General features: G+C 40.4%; 2 protein-coding genes across 2 annotated transcripts; both read left to right on the top strand.

The window, feature by feature from the left end:
* Positions 1 to 388: 388 nt before the first annotated feature.
* LOC146471665 (uncharacterized) lies at positions 389 to 12,283 on the top strand. The gene is made up of 12 exons (XM_085120180.1): positions 389 to 1,185; positions 1,907 to 1,960; positions 3,511 to 3,603; positions 4,544 to 4,642; positions 6,104 to 6,306; positions 7,417 to 7,547; positions 7,856 to 7,944; positions 8,806 to 8,892; positions 9,094 to 9,381; positions 9,899 to 10,080; positions 11,050 to 11,260; positions 11,999 to 12,283. Exons 1-12 carry the CDS (start codon positions 538 to 540, stop codon positions 12,143 to 12,145), a joined length of 2,232 nt encoding a protein of 743 aa, XP_084976306.1. The 5' UTR covers positions 389 to 537; the 3' UTR covers positions 12,146 to 12,283.
* A 2,532-nt stretch (positions 12,284 to 14,815) lies between these two features.
* LOC146471664 (uncharacterized) lies at positions 14,816 to 26,820 on the top strand. Its single transcript, XM_085120179.1, has 12 exons — positions 14,816 to 15,504; positions 17,199 to 17,252; positions 18,114 to 18,206; positions 18,925 to 19,023; positions 19,663 to 19,865; positions 20,397 to 20,527; positions 21,057 to 21,145; positions 21,789 to 21,875; positions 22,727 to 23,014; positions 24,216 to 24,397; positions 25,242 to 25,452; positions 26,594 to 26,820. Exons 1-12 carry the CDS (start codon positions 14,926 to 14,928, stop codon positions 26,759 to 26,761), a joined length of 2,184 nt encoding a protein of 727 aa, XP_084976305.1. The 5' UTR covers positions 14,816 to 14,925; the 3' UTR covers positions 26,762 to 26,820.
* Positions 26,821 to 27,857: the final 1,037 nt, after the last annotated feature.

Below are 27,857 nucleotides of genomic sequence, written 5' to 3'. Positions count from 1 at the left end.
ATACAACACCGTCTTAGGCCCAGTTCAGACGCCGAACTTTTCATGAGTCGAACTTAACTCAAATTAAGGTCGGCCCAAAACACGAAAATCCCGCCTTTTGATTCAGACCGAACTAAATTGGCCGAACTTAATTTGCTTGAAGCAAAACGTGCTCTCTACGAGAGACAGCACCTGAAATACTCAGAACTGGGTCCTGAAAGTAGTGTGCGCCATTTGAAGCAATCACAAAAAAAGGCACATAAAATTGCCGTTCAAATTGTTGCATTCCGTTTGCGAAAATATTGAACTGGCCGGCCAGTTATGACAAATGGGTAGCGCCCTCGATCATGATAAACTCAGCACCAGTCACACAGCGGATGTTACACTAGTTCCAGTCTCCTGACCGAAGTTTCCCGAAAACATGGCGGGCATATCAGCAGCACGAGCGAGCGCATGATCTAAAGAAGTCAGCTGATATCAATTTATTTTAATTTCCTGCATTTATTTTACGATAGCCTTTTTACACCAAGAAAATTAAAAAAAGAACACGCAAACATCATGGAAGTCCTAGAGCAACTAAGGAATATATCGCTCGCGACGATCAAGAGAATCGAAAGTACAAATGGAAAATTAAAAAATAGCTCTGACGATGGATCTGAAAGCACCAATAAGTTTGTCTCGTCTCTGGTGATCAATCTTGGAGTGGCTTTGGTTGTACTTTCTGTGTTCTCTTTTTTACGGCCAAGGCTTAAACGGATCTACTCTCCGCGTCAGCTGTTGTTGGACATGATGTTTCCACTGGGAAAGCTGCCGCACTCCTCTTTTGCCTGGGTCATTCCAGCCTTCATGGCTAATGACGATGATGTCTTCTATTACGCCGGTATTGATGCTCTTGTTTACATGCGATTTTTAAAACTTTGTGTCAAGATCGCGCTGGTGATCATGCCGTACGGAATCGCAGTTCTTTTGCCTTTGAACTATTACGGCAAAGGAGGTTTACACGGACTTGACAAGGTCGCAATGTCAAACATCAAGGAGGGGTCGTCTAAGGTCTGGGCGCATTTGGTAGCAGCGTGGTTTTATACGGTGATTATTTGCTATCTTTTGTACGAGGAGTGGAAAGTTTACATCATGTATCGACAAGAATACCTAACGAGTGGAAAGGGCCACCAATATGCAGTCCTGGTCAGGGATGTCCCAACAAAGGTGTGTTAGTAAATCCTTTTTTAGTATCCTAGCGGGGGAGGGGTTAGGGGGATGGGCGGGGTTGTAAGGAAGGTACGAGCCAAAGTAGCCCACACGGTCGGAGCTTAACTCTGTTTCTGTAGCAAGAAGCAACTAGGAGTATTGCTACACGTCCCCCCCCCCCCCCCCCCTCCCTTGCATGGGATGCTAGTCCATCACAGGGTTACCCCCAGCAGAATGTCGGCATTACCCATAATTTTATACACCTGGGTGAAGAGTGACAATGTGGAGTCGCAATGTTTTGACTGCTATATAGGTGGTTTGCATTGCCGCCATGTTGGTGGACAAAACAAAAGAACATTTGCTCACATCATTTGCATAAAAAATGGCAGAGGAGAGGAATCTTATTGTTCCTGTCCACCTACATGGCCGCCATGACTTCTCATGCAAACAATCAATATACACTGCTGGTCTTCATCCAGTGATTCAACACTATTGCCTGACACAGAACACCATTCATGATATGGTTCAACCTTATTTTTGTTTGGCTGGGGTGGGGGGGTGGTTGAAATTTACCTTTCCATATGTACATGCCATTGCCTCCTGAATTTGATATTGAATAGTACAATAATTGGGAATTTACACTGTCAATGATCTTAAATTCAGTAAATCTTAGTAAATCTGTTCACCTATATTTCCAGTCTGTGAACTTGAGTTGTTTTTGTTTCCTTTTCCCTACTAGTTTCAAAATGAGCAGAGCATGAAGGGCTACATTGAAGAACTTTTCCCTGATCAGGTATGATCATGTATGTTAAAGAAATCTACTCTTCCTGCGTAGTCATAAACTGTGCAAAAGTATCATTTGTATTAAAAGACACCGTCCTTAAGGAAGTGTCATGGTGTTTTTTACCTCTTTTCTTAAAAATGGTGAAATAAGACCTTGACTTAGCTACAAAATAATTCTTGAACAACGAGAGGAAAGAAATCAACTCAATTCTTGAAATGAACATCTCTTGATCTGTTCTAGCAGGAACAGCTGTTCTCTGCGGGATGGCCTCTAGGGGTTTTGCAGGGCCCTTGTTGTTCATTGCATAACTTGCGTTGCTCATTCAGCTGATCGTTGCGGATCAATTCGCTGCTCTCTTTAGCGAATCTCATCTATTTGTGATGAGTTTAATAAGGCTTTTACTGAACGGTAAAATGCGCTTAATGGAACGTGACGGCTTAGGGGTGGTAGGTCACGCAATGTTGTGTCGACCCCAGACAACAATGTATACACGAAAGCCTCATTCATAAATGAATACTCTCTATTCAGGAGGGTTAAGATAAAAGCCTTTCATGGCTGGGAAATTGTACCAATATGTTGCACAATTGTCTAGAAATGAATCTTACCTTTGCTGGGATTGGTTCATGTTTTGTAAAGCCCTATTGATGGCTAGTAGTTTGCCACATTGTGTCTTTTAGTTTACAGTACGTTTGTACCTATTGGCCGAACTTTGAGTCACTGTCTCGCTATATATAAAAGCGTCAGAACACTATCCCAGAGCATTATCCTGGCAGTATTGCACGAACGCAAACACGTTTAAAAATTTTGTTTACCCATCCTCCCTCCCTTTGGAGGAGGATTGTTATATATTCATTAAACTTGGGGTCACTCCTTGTGGTTCGGTTAAGTCTGCGTTGCGACTTCCCTCAAGCTCTTGGCATTGCTCGTATCTTGCCATCTCATACCTTTGCCTTTATCTTGTCCGATCCAGCCCGTATGGTGCTGGGGAGATAAGAAAGGCTCTGCCAATACTCTTGTCCTACCCCACGTTAGTAGGGAGGTAAGTGAGGCTTACGTTTGTTTTGCGCACATAACCCGAAGTCATATTAACCTGCCACGGGGATGTGTCCCCCAATTACGCCACCTTGTTGTCTGTTTACTTTGTCTCAATACTGTTATCTAGCTGCATGCTTTGTTAAACAATAATAATTTAAAGTATATGCGGAATAGTGACATTAATAACAAAACTAGACAATTATTGTCTTGTTTCTGTTGACAGACAAACGTTTTTAGGCTTTCAAATGACATCAAATTCTTGTGATACTTCCCCTTTAAGTGGACACCTCCAAGGGGGGCTAGGGTGTCGACTTAAAACAATGTAACCAGAGGTTTTGATGTAATGATATGTTTCTTACAGAACCTGTACATGTATAGTAAGTATGAAAGTTGGCAAATTCTAAAGTGAAAATGTAACATTGATGTTGTATGTGCTGATACAATGTAAATAAGCGTTCATTTAAAAGAAATAATGTTTTTTTTTTATGCTTTTTAATTTTTTACATTTTAATTCATCATTCTAGGTTGAGGATATCATAGTGGTTGAAGATCTGACTAAATGGCAGAAACTGATAAATGAACATGACAGCTTGGTTTGGAAACTTGAGCATTCTAAAGTAAGTGGTCTTCTGGGTAATTACCCTCAAAGTAAGGTATTAGTAATCAAGGAAATTATTAATAAATTAAGCTTATTTTTAAAGATTCAAATTGCAACATTGCAGATACCATTATCTTAAAATTTGAAATGTTAGTCTTTTAGTCATGCAACCATTACCTTACAGTCAACCCAGGTCACGCGTGAACGATATTTTTGAAATTTGAACAGAGTTTTGAAATTTACATGTCAGTTTTGAAAATCACCAACGAGATTTCAGAGATCCGGTATTAATTTCCCTACCTTATTGACGGTATAAAGCTATGAAATTTTCTTTACATTGCAAAATTGAATATTTCAAGAATAACAATTGTTTCCCAAGTATTTTGAATCTTTTTTTTCAGTTAATGCGTCTTTTTCGGAACAATTTCCAGAGAGATGTCCAACATTCCATTCACACGTCGGACATTACTGAATGTTCATTTCATTCTTAGAAATACTGTTCACGCGTGACCTGGGTTGACTGTAAAATTGAAATATTAGTCTTGTACAAAGACTTTGGAGTTTGTTTCTAAGGGAGGGTGTTATTGGAGGGAATTTTCTACCTGATAATGGGTTAGGCCACACTGTACATGTAGTTAACAATATAAACAGCTTGAACAGCCAACCATAATTTCATGTAACAGTCCTTTGGTTATGGTAGGGAGGCCAAAATGGTTAAAATCTTTACCGCAATTTGGATCAAAATGACTCAAAAACCATACCCTTTGGTACCACACATACCTACAGTGTATTAATAGAGTAAGTGTAGCTTAATATATAGGTGAAGTAGGGTCAGGGTTTGGCAAACAGGACCGACACCAAACCCAGTCTATTTCATAATTTCTACTACTTTAATTGTAGCTATACTCATTGATGATAATTAAGGTACAAAATATTTCTCTTGTTTTTGTTGTCAACAGGCAATTTATGAAAAGTCTGGAAACAGACCAACCCACAGAGCTTGGTATCCCTGCGGCCCAGAGTTAGACTCGATTACACAGTATGAACATGATTTAACGGTAAAATCATGAAGGCAGTATTAGACTATAAATATTTAAACATTGAAAAGCAAGCATTTATTTCAGTGAATGTAAGAAAAAATAATCCAGATATCAGAACAAGTACACGAAATGAAATTAATGCTCGCTCAGTAGCTTTCATTAATTTTGTCCTTCTTGAATGGTAACAGAGACTCAATTTGGGTTAGTTCAGCCTCTCGGCATGGAGCAAATAAAGTTTGGCTGTGATTTCACAATCAATTGCAGTCCTTAAATTAACTAGACACAGTGTAATTAATTTTTCATTGAGTGTATTTCTAAATGAAATATACTATTAAATATTAACTTCTTTCAAATTCACTAAAAATAATTCAGTGCTGGTTTGTCATGCTTTGAACAAGACAAGAAAATTTTAATAAAAATATTTTTTTCAAAAAATCACACCAGATAAGGTTCATTCAATGAATAACAATCGGATATCTGTTGTAATGAGTGTTCAAAACCAAAAATTCCTTTAAGACAACAGCTAGACTGCAGGATGTCAAACATGTGTACTTCTAGCTACATGTAACTACATTTTTATAGTCTTGCCACTAATTAACTTTCATTCATCTGTGACAATGGACTATTTATCAAACATAATCAATAATTATTACTGCATTACTTAGAGTTTCCAATCAATTTTTAATTATAATCGTTGACTGATGTATACCACTAGGAAAAGACTGTCCAGAAGCACTTATTATACACACCTGCATCTGCAGATCTCTACACTGATACAACTGCGTAGCTCTCACTAGTCTGTGTATGTATCACTGACTGACGCGAAGGCCAAGTAATACAGGCAACATTTTCTTACGACCTGTCGCGTAACAATTGTTGCAAAGCAAGTTGCAATAATTTGTTTATTGCCCATATCACTAACTCTGCAAGCAACAAGTTTTGGTGTTGAAAAAGGAGAAACCTTGTCAACGTTCTACAACATGAAAATTTGGTGTGTGGACAATATGCGAGCCAGCGAGGCATGCGAGGCAGACATGCGAGGCATGAACACAACATGTGAGGCATGCGAGGCAGACGTGCGAGGCATGAACAACCCCCAACATAAATGCTAACCGTTAAGCTAATCGGGGGGCTATTTAAGCTAACCTGGGTGCTATTAGGCTAACCGGAGTGCTTTTTAGGCTAACCTGAGTGCCTCGCACGTCTGCCTCGCATGGCTCGCTGGCTCGCAAATTGTCAAGACCCAAAATTTGTTGCACGCAGAGGTGGTAAAACGTGCATTCAACAATGGCAACTTACAACGGAACATTTGTTGCACAGCAAGTTGCAAGAAAATGTTGCCTGTGTTACTTGGCCTTGAATGTCTGCATTTTTTTGTTCCTAGTATGCTCCAATAATTTGAAAAATATACTTAGAATAATGAACACTCATAACATTACTTTAATTTATTTAACCCTTTTTCTTATACATACTGCCCAGATATTGCAGACCCAGCTTGAGGCTGAAATGAACCGAGAGCACCCCACACTTCCTTGTGCTTTCATCATTTTCCGCACTCTTCGTATGGCAACTACAGCAGCGCAATTAGTTTGGGACAACTGTTTGCTGGGTATGAACACTGCTCCAGCTCCAGAGGTCTCAAATGTAATTTGGAACAACCTTTCTAGTGGACTATGGCGACGGTATGAACCAGTTGTAAGCCTTTCAAAGTTTTTCTGAGTAAAAGGAATTACTAAGAATATGCTGGGCATTGCTTTACCAGGTTGATTTTATTGAATGGCAACGTCAAGATCAGGGTATTAGTGGGGACTGGGTACTTTGGTGGAAGGGGGTAGGGAGGGGGTACGCAAGACATTTTTGTACAGGGAGACTTTGCTCTGCAGTCCAAACCCTTGCCCTTTTTATGCCATTTTTTGACAGGAAAGGTAACTCTTATACCTTCCATAGTTAATGCTACCCTTTCACATACCTACACCTGTACAGTAGAAACATTATCTTTTTTCATTGGGTCTGTTCAAGAAACGTTTGTGGGTTCTAGTGGTTTATGTTGTGAGCAATTTGCTCTGACAAAGGGCGAAAGCTGGAAATGTCAGCACTTGAATCTCTTTAAAGCAGCCAAATTACTGTAAGTCATTAACTCTGCTGATAAAACCAAACTTTCCTTTCTTCTCCCCATCGATGCGGCACCACAGCTTCTGTCAAAACCCCCCTATGTATTTGATATATGAAATATACACATAAATTATTTGTATTTCATATATTTTTTCACTTCCATCGCTAATCACCTCTATGGGTGTATTAATATAATTTACATTATGACCAGCTACCACCTGGCTTGATAGCTCAGTTGGAAGAGCACTGCACCGGCATCGCAGAGGTCATGGGTTCAAATCCCAATCAAGCTGGATTTTTTTCAGGCTTTGTTTTTGCAACTGTTGCGTACATAACTTACAGTGATGATCTGCCATTTATGATAATAATAAATAATAAATGCTTTGTTTATAGTGGAAATGCACTTAGCTACCCAAAGGTAGTTTACAGGCATTTCACTCAGAAATAACGGGAAACAAATAATAATCAAATCGAACATAACATGTTAAAAATCCCAAATGGCAGGCTATTTTCAAGCATGGCCGAGGCAGGACTTGAACCTGGCACCTCAAAATTTTAAGTCCGGCGGCCTTACCACCGGGCCATGCCGCCTCCTTAATCACTAATACAATATTTCAATGGAGGCTCACATAGAACTGATTTTATTCTTAGTCTGTCTTTGATTTCATGTTTTGTGATAGGAAATTTTGCACAGTTCTGGTCTATGGAGCCATATTTTGGTTGGTGTTTTTCTGGTCCATTCCTGTTGGTTTTATCTCGTCATTAATTGCCTTGCAAAATATTGCAAAAGTGGTTTCTCCCTTAGCACCAGGTAAGGTTTGATTAGCTTGTAGATAATTTGACGGTTTTGCCCCCAGCCCCAGAGTTATTGCATGGTGAATTCATTATACAGTTTTTAAACGTTTGATCAATGATGCTCTTACTTTGGGGATTTTCTGATTTCTGGGAATCTTATGGTTAGAAGTCAATCATAGGTAAAGAAGTGCAAAATACAACAATCAAAATCCGAACTGCAGCTTTACACTGAAAGGTCTAAGACCTTTTAGTGACTTAGTTTTCTGGGTGTTTTCTTTATTTAGCAGTACTAATAATTTAATATATTATTTTATTGTTTGCTAGTTTTGGACTATTCTACGTTTGTGAGGGGAATTATTGAGGGATTCCTTTCAAGCGTTGTACTTTGGATATTCTTTGCTATTTTACCCCTGGTAAGTCTATTATTCTGATTTATACTGTTGAGGCTTTATCCTAAAGTGACACGTTATGGGATTCCCAGAATTCAAAATATTTTCTTGCACAACATTTGGCACAAGTGCATTAACTAGATAAGGAAGATGGCATGACTGAGTGGTTATAGGACAAGAACCCAGGTTAAAGTCCCATTTCTGATCACAAGATGGATTGTTTCTCGGCAGTTCCTTGGTCAAGCTTTGTAAATAGGCTTCTGGCAGCTCCTCCCTGCCAGCTGGGATTTTTCAAGAGTTTTGTTGCATTTGTGATATTGTTTCAGTCAATTATAGTGTCCACAATTAGCACTCCAGTGCTGAAAACTCAAACAGATACAATATAATAATTATTCATAAAGTCGTTATCCTTGTCATTAATATTATTGATTGTAACGCACACAAAAAGTATTGCCAAGGCAGCCTGTGATCCCCGCATTGAAGACAAGTTTGACATTTTAACGGCTTTTTTCCAAACATGATCATTTGCCAACTGTTTTGTAGCTGTTTAACCTGAAGTAGTGCTGCTACAAATTTAATATCATACTAAGAAAGGTGAGCTATTAGAGGAAATTTGCATCTGAGATTGGGAGGGGGGTGGGTGAGGCTTTTTGGGGGGGTTGGGGTTAGGGACTGTCAGTACCCTTCTTTACCCTTTATTCAAGTTAACTGAAAATCATCCGTGGGTGTAATTTTTGTGTCAACCAATTAACGGGGAGAAACCTGCAACCTCGTAGCCTACATGCCGACATCTGCTATTCCCTTTGCTACATGCAGAAGCGAAGGTATAGGAGATGTCTGCACTCAGGTTAGCAGGCTTGCTGAGACCTTTGCTTTTTTCCTCAGATTTTACAGAGACTCACCAAACAAGAAGGGATAACTTCCCAGAGTGAAGTCGACCAATCTGTGCTGGGAAAACTTTTCATCTTTGTGGTAATGCAGTGACCCTAGCTTACAATATTCATTTATCAGTTTCCTTGCTGCTTTCAGTTTGTGATAAATGCGCAGAGCATTAATTACACATACAAACTGAATTTCGTTCACTTTATACTCAAAGGCAAGTAGTTGCAGGTGGTATGGCCCCTTCAAAAGGTTTTCACAAGTTTGACCGTAGTTCTCTTTGTTGTTTCACAGATTGTGAATCAATTCCTTTTCCTCTCAGCCGGATCCGCTGCTCTGTCGAAGCTGAAAGGGATCATCCAAAAACCTGCTGAGATCCCTGGCTTCCTCGCAGACTCTCTGCCAGCACAGTCCACATTCTTCATATGTTACATCATGCTGCGCTCCTTAACTGGGTTTTCTTTGGAACTTCTGCGAATTGTTGATCTCATTATCATTCCCATCAAGCGCAGATGGTTTTGTTACACTCCCAGAGAGGATGAGGCGGCTTGGAGACCCCCACCTGTTTTGTATGATCGCGTGGTACGTATCGTCCTCCCCACTGCCTACTTCCTCTCATCTAAGTAAATTGAACGGCATCAATGTTTCTTATTAGTCTTATGGACAGTGCCTACTAATGCAGAGGTAATAATGTGTAGTTTATGACTATGCTAGAAAAGCAGATCTTAGCCCGGTTTGAGAACTCTGGCCAAGTTTTTCAAGTTGCAATCTGTTTCCATTGTTCCTGTCTATTGCCATTGACGCCTATAAATGGTTTCAGTGCACTTGTATAGAAAACAGAGAACGACATATTTTAGTTTGCAAACATGTTTCGACATGTTCGAATGTCATCGTCAGTTACAATGAGTACTGTAAAACTGCGCTGATATATCTCAGAGGGTGATAGGTTAATTAATATCAAATACCTACATGACTTTTAATTACAATATGAAAATTACTAACTAAAAACTTTTAAGGTTTTGCATTGGTGAAACTACGATTTTTTTTAAAGTGTTAAGAATAGCGTCTGAAATGGTTTTATTGACTCATTTCTTCCCAGTATACCGACCACTTGTTTATTCTGATCTTGGGAATGTCGTACTCAGTCCTCGCTCCTCTCATCACACCGTTTGTGGCCTTGTATTTTGGGTTCGGTTACATAGTGTGGATGCACCAGATACTGTGTGTATATATCCCAGTGTACAGTTGTGGCGGACTCATGTGGCCCAAAGTATTCAACAGGTAACAGTAATTATTAAATGACTGAATTGTTTGGCCAGTAAAATGAGCATGCGTGGTCGAGTGGCTAGAGGCGCGGACTCGTAATCGGGAGGCCCCAGGTTCCAGTCCCCTCTCTGACCACCAGCTTGGATTTGATTCGGGGTAGTCCCCTGTTCAAATCCTCGGCCACGCTTTGTAAATAAGCAAATGGTAAGCCTCCCTGCCAGTTGGGAATTTTAAAGAGTTTCTGTTCTGTTTAAAATATTTGTTTGATTACACGGCCCCTCAAGCTTCTAGCTTTAAATCTAACCGTGTATAATAAAGTTACTTTACCTTTTACCTTTTTATCTGCCTGGTACCCAGGTGTTTCTTTTTCAATGCGTGATCTTTCAGCGGTGCACGGGTTCATTCTAAAGTCCACAAGAGTGAGATGGTGGTTTTCCTTACTCGTTAAACCTTCCCTTGATGTCTTGGGCTCTCTTGCGAGAAAAATCCTGGGCGCGCCTGGGTACGAGGCAGAAGGGACATTCTGATTGGTTCCTTGAGCGGTACAAGTTTGTTAAGCGGACCGCTGACATGCATGGCGGCTCACGGGTTTTATCTCACTCCGTTTTATTTTCGAGAAAGATTTTGAAGCTTTTCTGGGCTACAATTTTTGTGGCAATACAAATAGAGATATACTACTCCGTGCGGAGTACCTCGTTCTCTTTTGATTGACCTTGTTCTTCTCTTGAAAGTTTACAAATGAAAATTACATTATTATGTTGCCATGCAGACCTCAGGCTAGCTAATACGAATCTTTCAAATTACGGCATGGGGTTGTACATAATAATTATTAGTTTTTAAATCTTCATTGGCGAGTCGTCATTCATACGATACCTGCTGCCCTCGACTGAAATGACAGTTGGCACATTGATACGCGCTGCTGCGCCAGTAGTCAGCAGCTTTTACTGCTTCTGTTCCTTGATTTGAGTTTCTTCCTCTTTGCAGGATTATTGCAGGAATGATCGTGTTTCATCTGCTAATGACTGGAGTTTTAAGCTTGAAGGAATCATTCTACGCCTCTGCAGCTATGGTGCCACTGCCGATCATCACGATCTTATTTTTCCTCTTTATTCAGCAGCACTTCCTCAAACCTTCAATGCACTTGACACTAAACATGGCGTCAGGACTGGCTGAGGCTAGTCCTCATTTTCTTCAGGTACGTCACGTGATGTGTGACGTCAATATTGCAGTGGTTGTGTACTCAACCTCGTTCCCAGGCCGAGGGAACAAAGTTTGTTGTGTACCATTTATTTAAAGAAACCGGTTGGTCTACAGGTCGGAACACACCAAGGGATATGAAGCGAATGAATATGGGATATGAAGGGGCTACAAGCCCCTTTGTGTGCACCACATGGGAGGCACGTTGCAGGGACAGAATGGGATAATGTAGCGGGGACAGTTTGAAAGCAGTGCACGTGATGCGACGTAAATTTGGGTCCACACCTCGCTTCCTGACACCCTAGGGTGAGTTTTTTTTTGGGAGAATCCAAAAACGGATTTGTGATCTCAGATCATTCGGATCATAGTGCATCAAAAGAACCGACGAATCCTTGTCCAGACCATGATCCAGACCATGATCCGAATGATCTGAGATCACAAATCCGTTTTTGGATTCTCCCAAAAAAACGCACCCATAGTCTCCCTGTACTAGCTAATTTGCTGACATCAAATTCAAGCCAGCTGAATTTCATACAGCTACCTTACAGCGGGGACAACATTTTGTGTCTTCAACAGATCTGCAGTTTGTTTGTTTGTGTCTTTACCTCGCTAAAAGAAATCTCGTTTTGTTATGGTTGAAAGAGAAAATGAGCTCGCAGTTTTTCCAGGTTTACAGCTGTTTGCATCTTGTTTGTAGCTAGGTGGATAAATGGAAATGTTTGTTTCTCTTCTACAGGAAGTGGCCCGACGATATGTCAGAAACCACAGTGTCCCACCAACATACGGTCGCAGCACGTCATCCACTAATGGGGACTATTTGTATGACTATGAGGAGATATCATCCGATTTTACTCCAACATCAATGAACGAAGAGCTTGCTTAGGTTGTTACGAAATCTGTCCATAGACTAAAGAGATTGTCTATAGTACGTGGCAAATGACGATGCCAAACATCAGCAAAAAAAAAAACTGTGTAGTCTTGTAAAGCTAAGAGTTTGTTAGACTAGGCATTAAAACTATTCTTAATCAAAATTAGTTTTCATTCATATGCAAACAAAACTACTAACTTTGCACTTAGCCTCGTTTTCATGACGAGGTTCACAGCTACTCGGAATTGACCTATTTTCTTTTGTTTGTCGCCTCTTGGCCTCATTGTTAAGCTGAATTTTAAAATGTCGAATAGATATCATATGTTAAGCAGTCAGGTTTGTGTCAAAGAAAGTCAACTCCAAATTTGCTTTCACTCTAAGGCCAGGTCACAAGGCACACAACCGTGTAAGATGGGCTGTTGTTATACCAAGCGTTTTAAAAGCCTTCTAAAAGGCTGAATGACAAGTACTCTTAGACGCTTCTGTTACAACATGAACTTAAGCTCCGCACAGTGCTAAAGAATTGTTTGAGGACGAAGTTAAAGCTAGTAAGGATTACTCCTTGTAGCATTGAAATACAAGGCTGTAAACTGTACAAATATATCGGTGTTTGGCTTAATATGAAAATACATAACTTATAATAAATTATACACGGCAAGAATGATCCTTGCGGCAGTACAAAAAGACAACAAGAAAGAAGTTGGATGTATAAACGGAAAAAAAATATACGTATTACTTTGGTTTGGAAAACAAATCTTCTTCGGGGGCTACAAGGACAAATAAATATGTCACAGGACCGTTATAGATGAAAGCCAACAATAATTTATTATATAAACACTAGTGAAATACCAGGTGAGCTTTCACGCGAAAACGTGAAAATATCACCGCTGCTATGGTTACATGATAAATGGCGCCTTTTGCAATAATTTGGTATTTTATTGATTTTTATATAATAAACAGAACATTACATGGCCGCTTGGAGTTACAAAATTTCTCTTCTCATATTGAAAAATATTTCACGAATGAGCGCAGCGAACGAGTGAAATATTTTTCAACGCTCGAAGAGAAATTTCGTATATTTCGCTTTATCTCGAGTATTTCACTGATTCAGGTCTGTACAAGATGCGGCATCTCTCAACGTCTTGTCGTATTTAGAGTTTTCAATTTATAACTTATATAGCCTGGAGGGTTTTTTCTTTTAACAATAACAGTACCCTAGTTATTAAGTTTTAGAATAAGGCTTATGCTCGTGTATAAAGCACCTAAGGATTTTTATATGCACTATGAGGATTTTAAAAATCTGTACACAACAAAAAGAATGACTTCTTGTTTCCGTGCATTTTGGTAAAGGAACCTGGGCTGTTTAATGCCTTTATAAATTATAATGTTAAAATATTCAATTTATCTGTAAATGAGAAAACTTTGAAACTTTAAAATATTAAAATGCTCTTAGCATCAGTGTAACTATTGCGATAAAAAGTTTGTTGTTTGAGTGGGGGAATATTGCATCGTATCTCGAAAAAAAAAATTCTGATTTTTCACTTTGGTGGTGTCGACTGCAAAGAAAATAATTAATTAAAAAACGTGTGTAGATTAACAAGTTCTAGTGAATTGTGTCATATTCGAAAGCAATAGACAACATTTCCATTGATTTAGCTACCTCCAGAAAGAGAATTCAAGTGTTCCTTAAAAATTGTAATCAGAGAGGAACACCACACAAAGACGTATTCTGCGCGAGTCATTATCTTCGTCGTTCGAAATTTAAATTCAAGTTTTCAAAAGCGACTTCTGGTAATCTGTTGTCATTTTCTTTTTCCTCAGGCGTTTTAAAATGTTCCAGAAATCTATTACAGGTGTAACTCATTAGCGCTATACTCTTTTGTGTAAACGAGATGCAAACACCTAAGGGGGGAGGGGAAAAACCCCTCACCCGCCCCTCCTTCCTCCCCTCGTGCTCTTCGTTCGCAAATACGTCCTTGGTGTTTGCCTCTTCGCAGCCTACACGCAATTCTAGAATGCCTATGTCGAAAGTGCTTCCACAACGTTTCTTCCAGAAAAATGTCACTGCCTGTATTGATTGGCAATATTTAAGTAAATCTGCTCCAAGTAACACCCTCACTGTCTCTACTCGTACTCAAGCTTATCAAAACAATAGGGTTTCAAATGGGCGGGTAATATGTCACGCGATTTAGTCGATTCTAGAAAATCATCGATCAAGATGAGATTTTATGGTAGATTATAAATTCGACTTTTCCTCTCCCTGCAGTTAACTTTGCTTAAAATTGTTATCTGTGTGTTCCCGTATTACAGTCATAGTGGCCAAGTGATCCTTCAAACAACGCGGTTTGCGATGCAAATTTTACTCCATAGCCCGAGGTGTAAATAAATGGATTATGAACTCGCGCGCGCGATCAACACGTAGACTAGTCACGCAAGCTGATTAGCGACTATTTTCGGGCTAAAAGTAAACGAACACGTTTCTGTTGGAAAGAAAAACCTGCAGGTAGCAAATTCATTGGCGAGGAGATGCTGTTTGCGACTTTATAATATGACAGAACTCGCTAGACTTTTTTCAAAATCCGTTCATTGTCTCAAGGGTCATCTCTTGATGTCTCGTGTTTTGTCGCGTAGAGTCTTCTGCTTGACTCGTATTGGTCAATTTTTCTTTTGTTTTTTATTCATAATTGTTTTGGCGCTATAACAGACTACAGTAATCTACTACGACCTTCCAAGCGAAATTTGGGTGTAGCTGTCAAATCAACGCCGAAGAAATCGAGAGCTAGAGCTTTTAGAAAATGGCAAACGACACGGTAGCCGATGAAGGCTCGGACACTACAAACAAGTTTGTGTCAGCTCTAATTCTCAACGCGGTCATAGGAGTTGTCTGCCTGATTATATTTTGTCTCTTACGGCGAAAGCACAAAGTTATTTACGCGCCAAGGCAGCTTTTGGTGGAAACCCCTGTCCCTGGCAAACCCACACAATCTTTCTTCGCATGGTTTCTTCAAGCGTTCAACGTCAAAGACAACGAGGTTTTCGAGTACGCGGGGATGGACGCGGTCGTCCACTTGCGATTCTTGAAACTCTGTTTCAAAATATCCCTCGTGTTGTTGCCTTACGGCATTATCGTTCTCATCCCCGTTAATTATTTCGGCGGAGAAGATTTGCATGGGCTCGATAAAATAGCCCTTTCCAACATCTCGATAGGCTCACCGAAAGTTTGGGCTCACGTTGTCGCTGCTTGGGTGTACACATTGATCATCTGTTTTCTGTTGTATCAAGAGTGGAAAGCATTCATCAGTTACCGCCAAGAGTTTCTCAGCCGAGGGATGGCTCACCAGTTCGCAGTGCTGGTGAGAGATCTGCCGGAGCAGGTAAGCGCCCGTCAAACGAAATATTATTTTTGAAGGACTTATTCGTGTTTATACCACCGAATAAAATCAGTTGGTTAAATCTAAACCTTGTCAACCGAGTTGTCCATAGCGCTAGCAGCTGGTGGTATATAAAGGTGTGCACCTTTGTCATAAATAATGCACTAGAAACAGGCGGATTGAATAATTTGTTCGGGTGAGTGCGCTTTCTTTGAAAGGCGTGTATGAAGTGTGTGACGCGTCCTTATTTTTTCGAACGACAGAACATCCAGAAAAAAAAAATAAGCAAAATATTGATGGCGTCTTTATCCAGTTAACAAAAAATCTTAACAAAATTTTAATTTATTGTCATTGTGGTAAGTTAGTCCAAAGATTATCTGATAAAGAAAGATAGAGAAATAATAAGTGCTGGCCACGTGGAGGCTTTTGAATTTTGCTAAATTATCATTTTTGTTGTCAGAATGCACTTTCTAAATGTAAATATATGAAACATATATTTTGAATTGCTGATGATTGATCAAATAGAAGAAAGATCCCAGTTATTACGCAACTTAAGCAGTTGCGAAAAGAAAGCTTGAAAAAAATTCAGGCCTGAACGGGATTCGAGCCGATGACCCGGTGCAGTGCTCTACCAACTGAGCTATCAAGCCAACTGGGAGCTGGTCACATTGTGAGTTCGTAATATACCCGTGAAGGATGAATAAATAAATGTAAATATATGAAACATATATTTTGAACTGCGGATGAAAGATCAAATAGAAGAAAGATCCTCGCAGTTACTACGCAACTTAAGCAGGCTTGAATATATATTTACTTAAGCTGCGTAAAGTAAGTAAACATATATTTCAAGCCTGCTTAAGTTGCGTAGTGGCTGCAAGGATCTTTCTTCTATTTAAAGCACTTTCGTCGTGTGCTAAACTCGAACACAAAAGTGAACCAAACAGGAGACGAAGCAGCCATTGTCAACCACATGTTCAACACGCGCTTAATCCCAGCATTCTTTGTTTGTGTCGCTTAACCACGTGGCTCGTGCGTCACGCAACACATAACGCAAGACATAACAGTCTAAAGGAAAAAAGGAAAAAATGCTGGCTTCCCTAAAAAAGAGAACTTTCTTCTTTGATAATATTCACGATTCCCAATAAAACCCAAACAGTCAGGATTTGTAACAAACCGCCTCGCGAGGCCTTAATAATTTTTATCTGTAATGCATGTTCGAGAGGTAACCACGATCTTTTCTATTTTTTTTTTCAACGTGTGTGAGAAGTTTAACATTGTAAAAGAGGTTCAAATTTACACGACGTCCAATGAACCTGAGCATGGAGAAGGTCTCCAACTGTAGCAAAATAAAGGTTATTTACTGGTTTATTTTTGCACAGATGTGGACGCAGTTTGGTTCGTCAAAGAAACAATTTCACCGCCATTCTTAAGGGGTCCTTAAGAGTTACCTCAACTCAGTTCAAAGCTTAAGTGAAAGTTGTAGGACTGCAGGTCCTTACAGAGAGTCTTGATTAAACTCCGGACTCCAATCTTGATTTTCTTGTCCATTAATTTTTATTTCTTTATTTATTTTGATTTTTATTGTCAAGAGTTCCAAAGAAACATAACAGTAATGGGATAGCTAAGTGGACTAGTGGGTTGCCTGTTCCCCTCGGGAGTGCAAATTCATTTTTTCTTGAATCTTGTTTCATTGTCAGCTCAAGGGTCACGACAGCATGAAAACCCACGCAGAAGAACTGTTTCCCGACCAGGTACGAACCTAAACACTTGTAAAATTACTTCAGTAGTTATGAAGCCCGTTTTCCAGTGTCTTAGCCCAGTAAGCTGCATAAACCACACATTCATGTATAGTAAAGTCAGTATACTGGTGGCCTTACACTGTAACTTTAACTATTAACCCCCCCCCCCCCCCCCATCCCCTCCTCAGTAAATCTCTGCAAATAACAGCCCCACCCAAGAAAGTATGAATATGTATCAGTTAACCTCAGTTTTATATTTGCTGTGTCCACGCGTGGTAACGTCATCATTTGACAATTATTTGAGAGCAATTATGTTACTCAATGTTTTGCGTACTTCGAGACCCCATATCACATGATTATTTTAATTTTTTATCTTTACGGAACGGACCAGGCTAAAATCTCACAGCGGTCTCAAAGCAACGGGTCGGTAGTTCCCAATGTGGAGATAAATGTGGAACCCTCTACTTTAATCCCAAAACTTTCGATTGGTTACACCTGTCAGTTTAGCTTGCGTAAATTTGGTATTGCCAGTGTATTGTTTGACGATGCTATCGTGTGGGAAGACGATCTACCGTTGATACGATAGACCATTCGAAACGTGGAGAAGATAAAAATGTTCAGTTCATGAATTTTCCAATCAAAATTTTCTGCCAATTTGGCTAATTTGCTGCGTGCTGGAACGTTTTGAAACAATTTGCCTTGCATGATTCTTTTTTTGAGAGGTGAACCCGCCCATTTCCTCTCCACCCCCACCCCCATGAGAGTACTCAAGTCATATCCCTGGGGTCATGATATAATCAGCTTCTCTGATCTCGTCATCCGTCCCCTTCATTGCATATTGAGATTGTAAGAAGAAATGAATGTTGATCACAGGTTGAAGATGTCGTCATCGTAGAAGATCTCGCCAAGTGGCAGGAGTTAGTGGATCAGCGCAATGCCCTTAAATGGAAGTTGGAACACGCAAATGTAAGTTTTATCTGGCTCATTCCCAGTCTTTCACGACCGTTAGTTTAGGTTGTCACAAGCAAAGAAGGCGGTAAAGACTTCGCGTATCTCTCATTCACCTGTGTTGCAATGAGACTTAATGATTAGCATTCATACATTAAAAAGAACCTAAAAGCAATGGTTTCTAAATGTGTACATTTTTCACTTGTGGTTGGCGAAGAAACAGTTGAAATTGTATCAATCTGATCTCGTGCTCCACGCAAAGAGAGGAATATCAAACAGGGCCCAGTTGTTCAAAGTCCTGATTAAGCTAATCCTGGGTTTTCGTGAACTTTGATACGAACTTAATTACTAATCAATGAAGACTCTACAAAAATATTTTTGTTCCTCAGTTTTGAATTAGACTTTTCTACACCACTAGCTTCAAACTTAATCGGGGATTAGCGTTCATCGGCTTTCGAATACCGGGACCACAAGATTAAGTGTTCGGTTGCACGACTGTTTGTTATGCGATAAGGTTCGTTAGTTCCCTTGTGATTATGTTCCACTATAACCGGTACAAAGTGCGGAGGAAAATGTGCACGAGGTTTTAAGTGTAAACAGCTACGTACATTACTGTTGGCTTAGACAGTAATGTAGTTGCTTAAACTTGTTGCTTGTTGTTGCTTAACATGCATGTGACTTCATCTGTTCCACGCGGGCGATTTATTATGCTTTCATTTATTTATTTTTCCTGTAGGCTGTACACGAGAAAACAGGAGAAAAGCCAACCCACAAGAAATTCATCTGCTGTGGCACAAAATTTGACTCCATCACTCAGTATGGAATCGAGCTCGAAGTAAGTAGAAGAATTATTCCAGAAGATGAACTGACTAATTTCTTGATATCTATGCAAATTCTAAAAAAAAGAAAAAGAAAAAAAATTCATAAGCAAAGCGACCAAACAAGAAGCTCCTTATTTAGTTGTTTCCTATTTTTCAATTTCATTTCAAATATATTTTCATTTTGCCTCCGCATTTTATAATATGCCTCTTTAAGGGTTTGAAATGTTCACTTCAAATTTGGAGCTAAGCAGTAGTCAATGACAATAAAAAGGGAATCGAAGTGGCTAGAGATTCGTTTTTACGAACAGTACACTATAACACATTTCACAGCTCTCGGGTCGTTGAAGTGTCCGACGGCTATGCCATGCTGATCAGACCTAACAAGGCCGAAGCAGCTGTCCATGGCTGCCACTGCCCGGGTGATATGGCTGTGCGCATGCGTAAGGTACTGGTCATACTGCAAAGTTGTGTAGTGTGACCATTGCTTTCAGATGGTTTATTATGACATTTCACGTACAGCATCCTGACAGAATCTCCATATTTGGTGTATAGCGTAATTAGTTTGCAGTACAAATCCCAACTTCTACTAAGAGAAGTATAAATTCCCTAATGCACCATCAACAACTACTCACACGTTAAAATTTTCTTTTCAGGAGGTGCAGGGTAAACTAGACGCGGAGACGGAGAAAAAACACGACCTTTTGCCGTGCAGTTTTGTGGTGTTCCGTTCTCTCCGTACGTCAACAGTGGCGAATCAGGCCGACTGGGACCACGCCCCTCTGACTGTTGATGTCATGCCGGCCCCGGAGCTAACCAGTGTTATTTGGAAGAATCTGTCTATTGGCCTTTGGCAAAGGTTCTGCCACTTTATCATTTCATAAATACCGTAAAATCCCGTTGAATTCCTATTGCAAGTTCTGGGCTATTTCCTGATTTCTCCAGAGTACTTTTTCGGCGAGGGTTTGTTAATTTTCTGAGCTGGGGAAGGGGTTATTATCAAAGAGAAATCATCTTATTGTGAAATTCATAATGTAAGCCACTCCAAATACGTCCTCCCAAAAATATGGGGCGATGGCGGCATATTACATCCATTACAATAGATATTACATTGGACAAAATAGTCGTTGTCCGATTTTGTATTACGTGGCATGCTTCGTCCTATGAGAACGCACGAAAATTGATAAGCGGGTTATCTCACGCTTCATAATCCAGATAATTCATCGAAATATCTTAGCGCGCCGACGATTGGTCAAAGTTGTCACGTGACGCAGTACCGTCCAACTGAAAGCGAGACACGTCCGACGGCACTGTGCGAAGGTTATCAAAGTTACTTGGAGTTAGTTGCATAAATTTAATTCTCAGTATTTTATTCGTTTTGCGATGTTAGGAAACTACGAACAGTTCTCGTCTATGTTCTGGTGTTTCTACTGGTGTTTTTCTGGACTGTCCCGGTCGCCTTTACTTCAACGCTGGTCTCTCTGCAAAACCTCACAAAAGTTGCTCCATTCTTGAAGCCAGGTGAGACTCCACAATAAAGCCAATGTGCATATTATACTAGTAATAATCAATGATTAGGGAGTGCGCCAATCTCATACCCAGAGTTCTCAGGCTCTTTGGCCAGCAGTTGGTCGCCAGGAGAGACTCTGGGGTACTGGAATTTTATTACCGCAGGATTTCTGCGGTAAAACAATGGAAGCCGTTACGGAGCTTATACAGAGCAGCCAATCAAAAAAATTTAAATTTTTTTCAATTCTCCAGAGTCTCTCCTGGCGCCTACCCGCTGACCAAAAAGCCTGAGGACTCTGGGTACGAGATTGGGAGTGCGTTCGATGATCTCGAGCTCGATCCCGGGCTCTCTCCCCTTTGCCTGTCGGGGATGCCAGATACGCGTCCCAAGATCCATTCATTCAATCAACGTTGTTCCATGCGATTTGGACACCAATCTGTATCAGGAGTGCGTTCTTTCTACAACGAACGCAATTTCGCTGTGTTTATGTGTTCAATTTTACATTAATTGTTTCGTACGATCTTTTTCTTATTTTTCCAGTTCTGGATCTGGCCCCCTTCGTCAGGGGAGCAATTGAAGGCTTTTTGTCCAGTTTAGCCTTGTTGATCTTCTTCGCTATCTTGCCTTTGGTTAGTATACATTCGAACGTAGTATGAATTATTACGGCGCAACCTGGACCAAGTTGCATTGAGACAAGTGGTAGCGTTCCTGAGAATTTTCTCACGCGCTATCATGGATGACTTAGCTGAAGGCCGATTGACTAACATGAGGAATATAAAGCCGGAGCGAGAGAAAAAATTATGGAACACAGAAAATGGTTGTAGAAAAAACACTCATTTGAAACCTTATTTCTAGGGTCTCGTCTTTTCCCGTCCCAGTGAAGAGGAGAGACCCTGAGAACAAGCCATTTCTCAAAGTCATCAGCCTTAGAAATTTTGGTTTCTTTCTCTATTTTGTATCGGTTTCTGGTGGTTTTAAAGCAAACTTACCCGTAAAATTATAAAGATGTAGCTTTAAACATCTATAAAACTTGAATATCTCTTGAGGAAAACTGCCTTTCGGCGCCAGGTAAGTTATCGGAGCTTTCAAGAAACGGCCCCCCAGTACCCATGATTGTTCGTCACGTTCTCCCTTCATTAAGTACAGAACGCGAGTGGAGACACCCACAATAGTGTTCTGTAGGTAAATCTTTCCATACGCGGAGCCAATAACTATATAGGAACGTGGAATTTCTTATATCTTACTGGTCTTTTTCTTTTTTATTATTATTAGATCATGCAGCTCTTTAGCAAGCTTGAGGGAATACCTTCGCAAAGTGAAGTGGACGGATCTGTGCTGGGCAAACTGTATATTTTCATGGTACAGAAACTGATAACGTAACAGTCTCCCGTTCTTGCACGCTTTATATTTTAGCAAAAGGGTGGGTACTGATTTGGGACGACTTGCACCATTTGCAACTTCTTACATCAGTGGTTGGTCGAGAGGACAAAAGAACGAACAACAGAACAATGTTCCCAGCCCTAAAAATCAATGCAACTGCAGGTTTTAAGGGTCCAGTGAAAATAGAGCTTTTGCAAAGGTACAGGTCTACTAGTGTGTTCAGCAAAAGCACATGTAATATACATATCCTTGTCCCATACAGGTTTTCAAAGTTATCAATAAATATTTCAATTCAAGGAAAGGTTTTGCTCCTTAAAAAGGTTAATGGCCCAGTTTCCTACCAAAAAAGACATTAGCATTGGGTCAACAAAAGCGTCATAACTTGCATTTCTTAAGGGCGATTTAGACGGTAGAATTTTTGCTTACGACTTATTGCATGCGACTAGCTTACGCCACGACTTCAACGCAAATCGTGTCGTGTAAATCAGTCAGACCTACGGCATCATCATGACAGATGTTGACAGATGTTCCCAAGTCGAAAAATGTCGTAGACAATGTTGAATGACGAGAGTTGTGTGCGATTTTTTTGCATGACGCGAGCAGTGCGCGCTCTAAAAATTGCATGCGACAGTGGTAAGCAAAACGTGTACCGTCTAAATCAGCCTTTTCGCTTTCTCCGCTAATTGTAACGACCTACTGCCGCATCACATTTGAAAGACTAGGTGAAACACTGCTTCAAGCTTTTCAAGGATAATTTGTAAATACATAATACGAGTTCACAAGTAGCTTAAGTGTTGATTAAATATTTCTCTATCCACTTTGTTTCACAGCTGGTCAATAAGTTCCTGTTCCTGGCCATAGCTGGATCAGCCCTCAATAAGCTCAAAGAGATGTTAGACAACCCAACCCAGATTCCATCGTTCCTTGCTGAAGCCCTTCCCTCACAGTCGGTGTTCTTCATTTGCTACATCATGTTAGCCACACTGACGGGATATGCGCTGCAGCTGCTGCGCATTGTGCCGCTTATTCTTGTGGCAATTAAGCGGAAGTGGCTTGTCAAAACGAAGCGTGAGGACGATCTAGCCTGGAAACCACCGCCTATTTTGTACGACCGAGTGGTGAGTGCGCTAGAACCAACTGCTGAGCCGGTTCAGCAGAGGTTGACTGTTGTTCTTGTTGTGATAGTCCAGACTGAGATTAAGCATCTTTTTTGAGGCAAGGTTTCAATCTACCGTAGAATCCCGATTATAATCCCCACAGGCTTATTATCCTCCTCCTTCCGCATGCTTGTAAAGCCATCTGCACCCGCTGACAAAAGGTATATATTCTTCTATGTCTAAGCCCCCGTTTTCTCCTTCTTAATTATAAGCTTTCTCTCTACTTTGTCTTACTTCCTTGTTGTAAAACGTCGTCGTCTTGTATCTCGGTGACCTCGGTCTTGTTTAACTTCAAAAGGAAAATTTAAACGAAAGGACAAGCCGGGCGCGGAACAGAAGCCGAGATTGTTACAACTTCCTACAATCTTGTTATTTGAAATTTGTTTTGTTCCCAAAACGACGAATGAAAAATGGAAAAACTATAAAATGATAATACTGAATATAAAGTTAACGGGTTTAAAACCGGGATTTCACAGTGTAGCCGGATTGAAGAAACAGCTGGTCGAATTAACCCAGTCGACGATGCCTTATCGTTTTTGCACTCATTTGTCATTTTCACTTTTCAAAAGGCATCTTGAAATAGTAAATCGTGGTTAATAATGTGATCGACACTTCTCTGTGCTATATAGATATTTATTAAAAACTGACTCATTGGATAACGCATTTCTGGAGTTTTGATTGGTTAAGTGGCCATGGTATATGAGCCATTCTACAAATAATTAACGTAAGGGTACGCGTCAGGTGGAAAAGAAAAATTTTTGTTTTTGTTTCTAATAAAACAATTATTCCACTCGCGCTCGTTGGATACGAGATGATTATAGCCAACTCGGCGTGCGCGCCTTGTTGGCTATCTATCAGCGAACTTAAGCACAGACGTTTTTAAGCCACGGACGGCAACTGGAAATTGAATTTTTCCCTTTTTGGAGCATTTTTACGCCATCGCGTTTGTAACTTCAAGCCACAGTCATCAACAAGAAGTTTTCCTGTCCGTGGTGAGGAGCAAAACCACGCCAAAAAAGGAAACATTCGACTTCCGGTTGCCGGCGTCCGTGGCTCACGGACGTCTGTGCTTAAGCTCCCTGATATTCTTGTATCCAACGCGTGCTCGTGGAATAATTGTTAAATATATACTCAGAAGTTTCTTTCCTTGTGTTTTGTATAGTTTGCCAACCATCTGTTTATTCTGATCGTGGGTTTATCCTACTCTGCACTCGCTCCAATCATCACACCGTTTGTGGCCTTGTACTTTGGGTTTGGCTACGTAGTCTGGATGCACCAGACTCTAAGCATCTACATCCCAGTGTACTCCTGTGGCGGGATGATGTGGCCCCGCGTTTTTAACAGGTAATCAACTTCGGGATTTATACATAGAGCGGTTTCCAATTGACTGCCGTAAAACCAAAACCAAAGTAATTACTCTGACCAATCACAACAAATGTAAACAACACAACGAGCCAATCAGAATTGTAACTGGCGCCAAGCGCGGGAAAACGCGTGCGGCGAAAACACGATTGGTTTTGGTTTGGATTCCCATTGGTTGAGAAAGTGGCGCGAGGTTTGTTAACCAATCACAGAGCGTAGTAAAGGAAAACCAAAGGAAACGCGAAATTACTTTCGACACTCAATTGAAAACCGCTTTAAATACAATCACTAGGTATTTGGGAGTGACGAAAAACCTGCTGTCGAACTAAACGGACGTTTTCTCCGCCATCGTTTAGTGGTCACTCGCACGATATTTTACGGTTTTTTGGCAACTTTCGGGTGACTCGGATGGCTACTGTTTCAACTGTCCAATTAAATCCAAGAATATCGGAGCCGACGTCTCTATCACGAACGCAAAAGTTGGCAACCCCGCTTCAGTTTTGATTGGTCGGTTGGATCGGAAACTATTCGTTTATTCGTCGTCACGAAATGTCAAATGTTTAAGTAGTAAAAAACGTAAGTCTTTAAGCCCCAACGGTGAACGGAATCCGTTTTGTCATTACAGTATCACTACTTAACCAAACATTTAGGTCATGAGAATACAGATATTTCAATTAACGTTGCCGGATCAAAGCTCAAGGCGATGAGGTTCATTTCTTCATGTGACGCAATTTGAACACTGTGTAAACTAGTGCCCAGTCCCTTTATGAACTTCGAAACGAGCAATAAAAAGGGGGGCTCACAAACGCTCTTTTGTTTCCTCCAGAATGATCATAGGAGTAGTAGTGTTTCAACTGCTGATGGTTGGTGTGGTCGGCTTAAAGCAGTCGTACGCGCCGTCTGTCCTACTACTACCGCTTCCGGTTATCACAGTCCTGTTCTACTTCTTCATCATGCAGCATTACATCAGACCTTCCGCCAACTTATCTTTAAAAACCGCGCACGGCTTGGAGGACCCAGCTCCGAACTTTGTGCAGGTAAGCTGTGTGTGCGTAGAGATACAATCCTTCGGGTTATTTATTCTGTGCAGTCAAAACGATCCAGAAAAAGGCTCTGAGCAAGATGTTCCCAGTCCATCATTGCGAGGAATTGCTTGTTGAGTTTCATGTTCACACTTTATGTCAGTATCGCAACCTAGGTTTTCGTGAAGAAGATTGTCCAACTATCCTAAGCCTTGCTCTAGTGTATAGTTAGAATTCATTTACAAGCCCAGTTGTTCTCTCTCTGCTTTATATCACTGATTACAGCCTATTAACACAATTATGACAGTCATGATTAAAACAAAATTCTCGAATGCGATTGGCTCTCAGCAGCCATCGGATAGTACAACGATGTCCGTTTTTTGAAGTTTCACGCACTTGAAGGTGTTGTCTTTTCATTCTCCGAAAAATTTTTCTTCTCATTCTTACCCGAAATTGTTATCGATATGATTAATTATTCGTGTCGTCCTATTGGGTCTGTAGTCATACCTGTAATTAAACAAATTGGACTCTCGCTCAACCTCGTTCTCAGGGACGTGAAAAGGAGAGACTCTGGGTCTCGCTTTGCCAATCACGTGTCCCTGTCATCATTATCAGTTCAGTGTTATATTTTATATCGCAACATAACCTCAACAGAATACAATGACTGAAGTAATGTTTAAAACACGAGCAGCAGTGTTTTATCGGGATTTAAAACGAGTGGTTTTAGACCCGATAAAACACGTGCTGCGAGTTTTTTAAACATTACTTCCTGGAAAAGCGTGTGTCAAGAGAGTTCATAACAATGATGCTTTTGTGGAACGTTGGAAATTAGCATACGAGAAAAACATTAAACACCGCATACTAATAAGCAGGAGGTTTTATCGGGTTTTAAAACCACTGCACGTGATGTTTTATTGACCATTTAATAGGTCAATGGCCTTATGAATTATTAATGAGTCTTTGAAGGGAGTAATAGACCATATTCGTATTCTCGGCATTGAACTGGATCGAGCTTGCAATGGATGCTCTTGCGGGGGAATATATTAGAAACTATTTGCGTGTGAAAAGATTTCCCCGCATAAGCCTTGTGTGCAAGCTAGTTCCAGTTCAATACCGAGAATACGAATACGGTCTGTTATCTGTTTTCTTTGAACAGGACGTGGTTAAAGGCTACATGAGAACTGAGGAAGTGGTTCTGCCAGAGCCTGAACGGCCTACAACCGAAGCAAACGATGTTCCTGAAGAGAACGCGGAGGCAGATCCATCAGAGTTAGAAACAAGTATTCCTTTGGTTGCCAGCAGTGAGAAGAAGGAAGTAGTCTAAAGCTAGTGTCACTAGCTTGTTCAGTAGTCCGCGGAAAAATAAACGCGTCTAGGAATTAATGTTAGTGTTTCCGTTAGCTTCCTGAGTAATGTATGGTAAGAAATTCGTGTAGAAGTTTGTTGTGGGATCTGACAACAGTCCATGTTATAGTTGCGTGACCAGGCCTTTGTTTGAAAGTGAGGCTGGAGTGATAGAAAACGTTTTTGTTTAAATAATGGTTTAGTTTTGTTCACAATAACCCTACTAGTGCACAGAAACGTGTACTTTAGAGAAGTTGTTAAAAGTTGACTATGGTTTGTTCTTCTTAGGGGAAAAAACTTCAATAGTTTCTTCCCGGTGTTGTAAGAGCAATTTTATGTTGCAAAACAGATTTTTATTAGGTTTGTATGAAAACAAAGTCAACTTCAGCTTTGCTGGCACTCAAATGCTAGGTTACTAAGCACACAATTGTAAAATGGGCTGTTTTTGTGCGTGTCTTGCTGGAACAAATCTTGCGATTTGGAGATCACTAATGTCTTCAAGAGGGAACTAATTGTTTGTGATGCTGAGAAAGCTGAGTACACAATTTGAAACAAAAGTACTTCTGCAGGCACGTAAAGTTTGGAAAATCGAAAAAGAAATTGTCACTTTCTTGTAGTGCTTGTGCTCTGTGGGTACAATGTTTCACAGGATCTTATTTTTGCGAATGCAAAATTCTCAACCCGCAAAAATTTTTATGCCATATTGCAAAGTTTGATTTTTTAAAGAAATGTAAATTTAAAGTAGTATTTGTTTTATTAAGTAATGTGGGATGTCAAGTTTGAGGTGACAGGTGGAGGCTGATCAAACCGGAGCTCATCCCGAGTTTCTATAGCATAAAACGACAGGATTATTACTGTTATTCCTTTCAACTCCATGGCTGTTTGAATTGGATTACAACGGTCATGTGACACGCCGTTTAAGGCGTTTAAAAACACTGGGGCCAGCAAAACTTTCCAAATCCCTGGGAACTGACACAACAACCGGACTTTAGACAAGCATGTGATCAGGTCGTGAAACCTTGAAACTATCGTGTGCCGTTTCGCATTGACATGTGTTTTATGTTTTATACATCACA

The sequence above is a fragment of the Pavona decussata genome, unplaced genomic scaffold, assembly GCF_977016875.1.
Source record: "Pavona decussata unplaced genomic scaffold, jaPavDecu1.1 SCAFFOLD_102, whole genome shotgun sequence".
NCBI lineage: Eukaryota > Metazoa > Cnidaria > Anthozoa > Scleractinia > Agariciidae > Pavona > Pavona decussata.
Note: the sequence above shows the minus strand (reverse complement) of the source record. Positions and strands in the feature narration are given on the sequence as shown.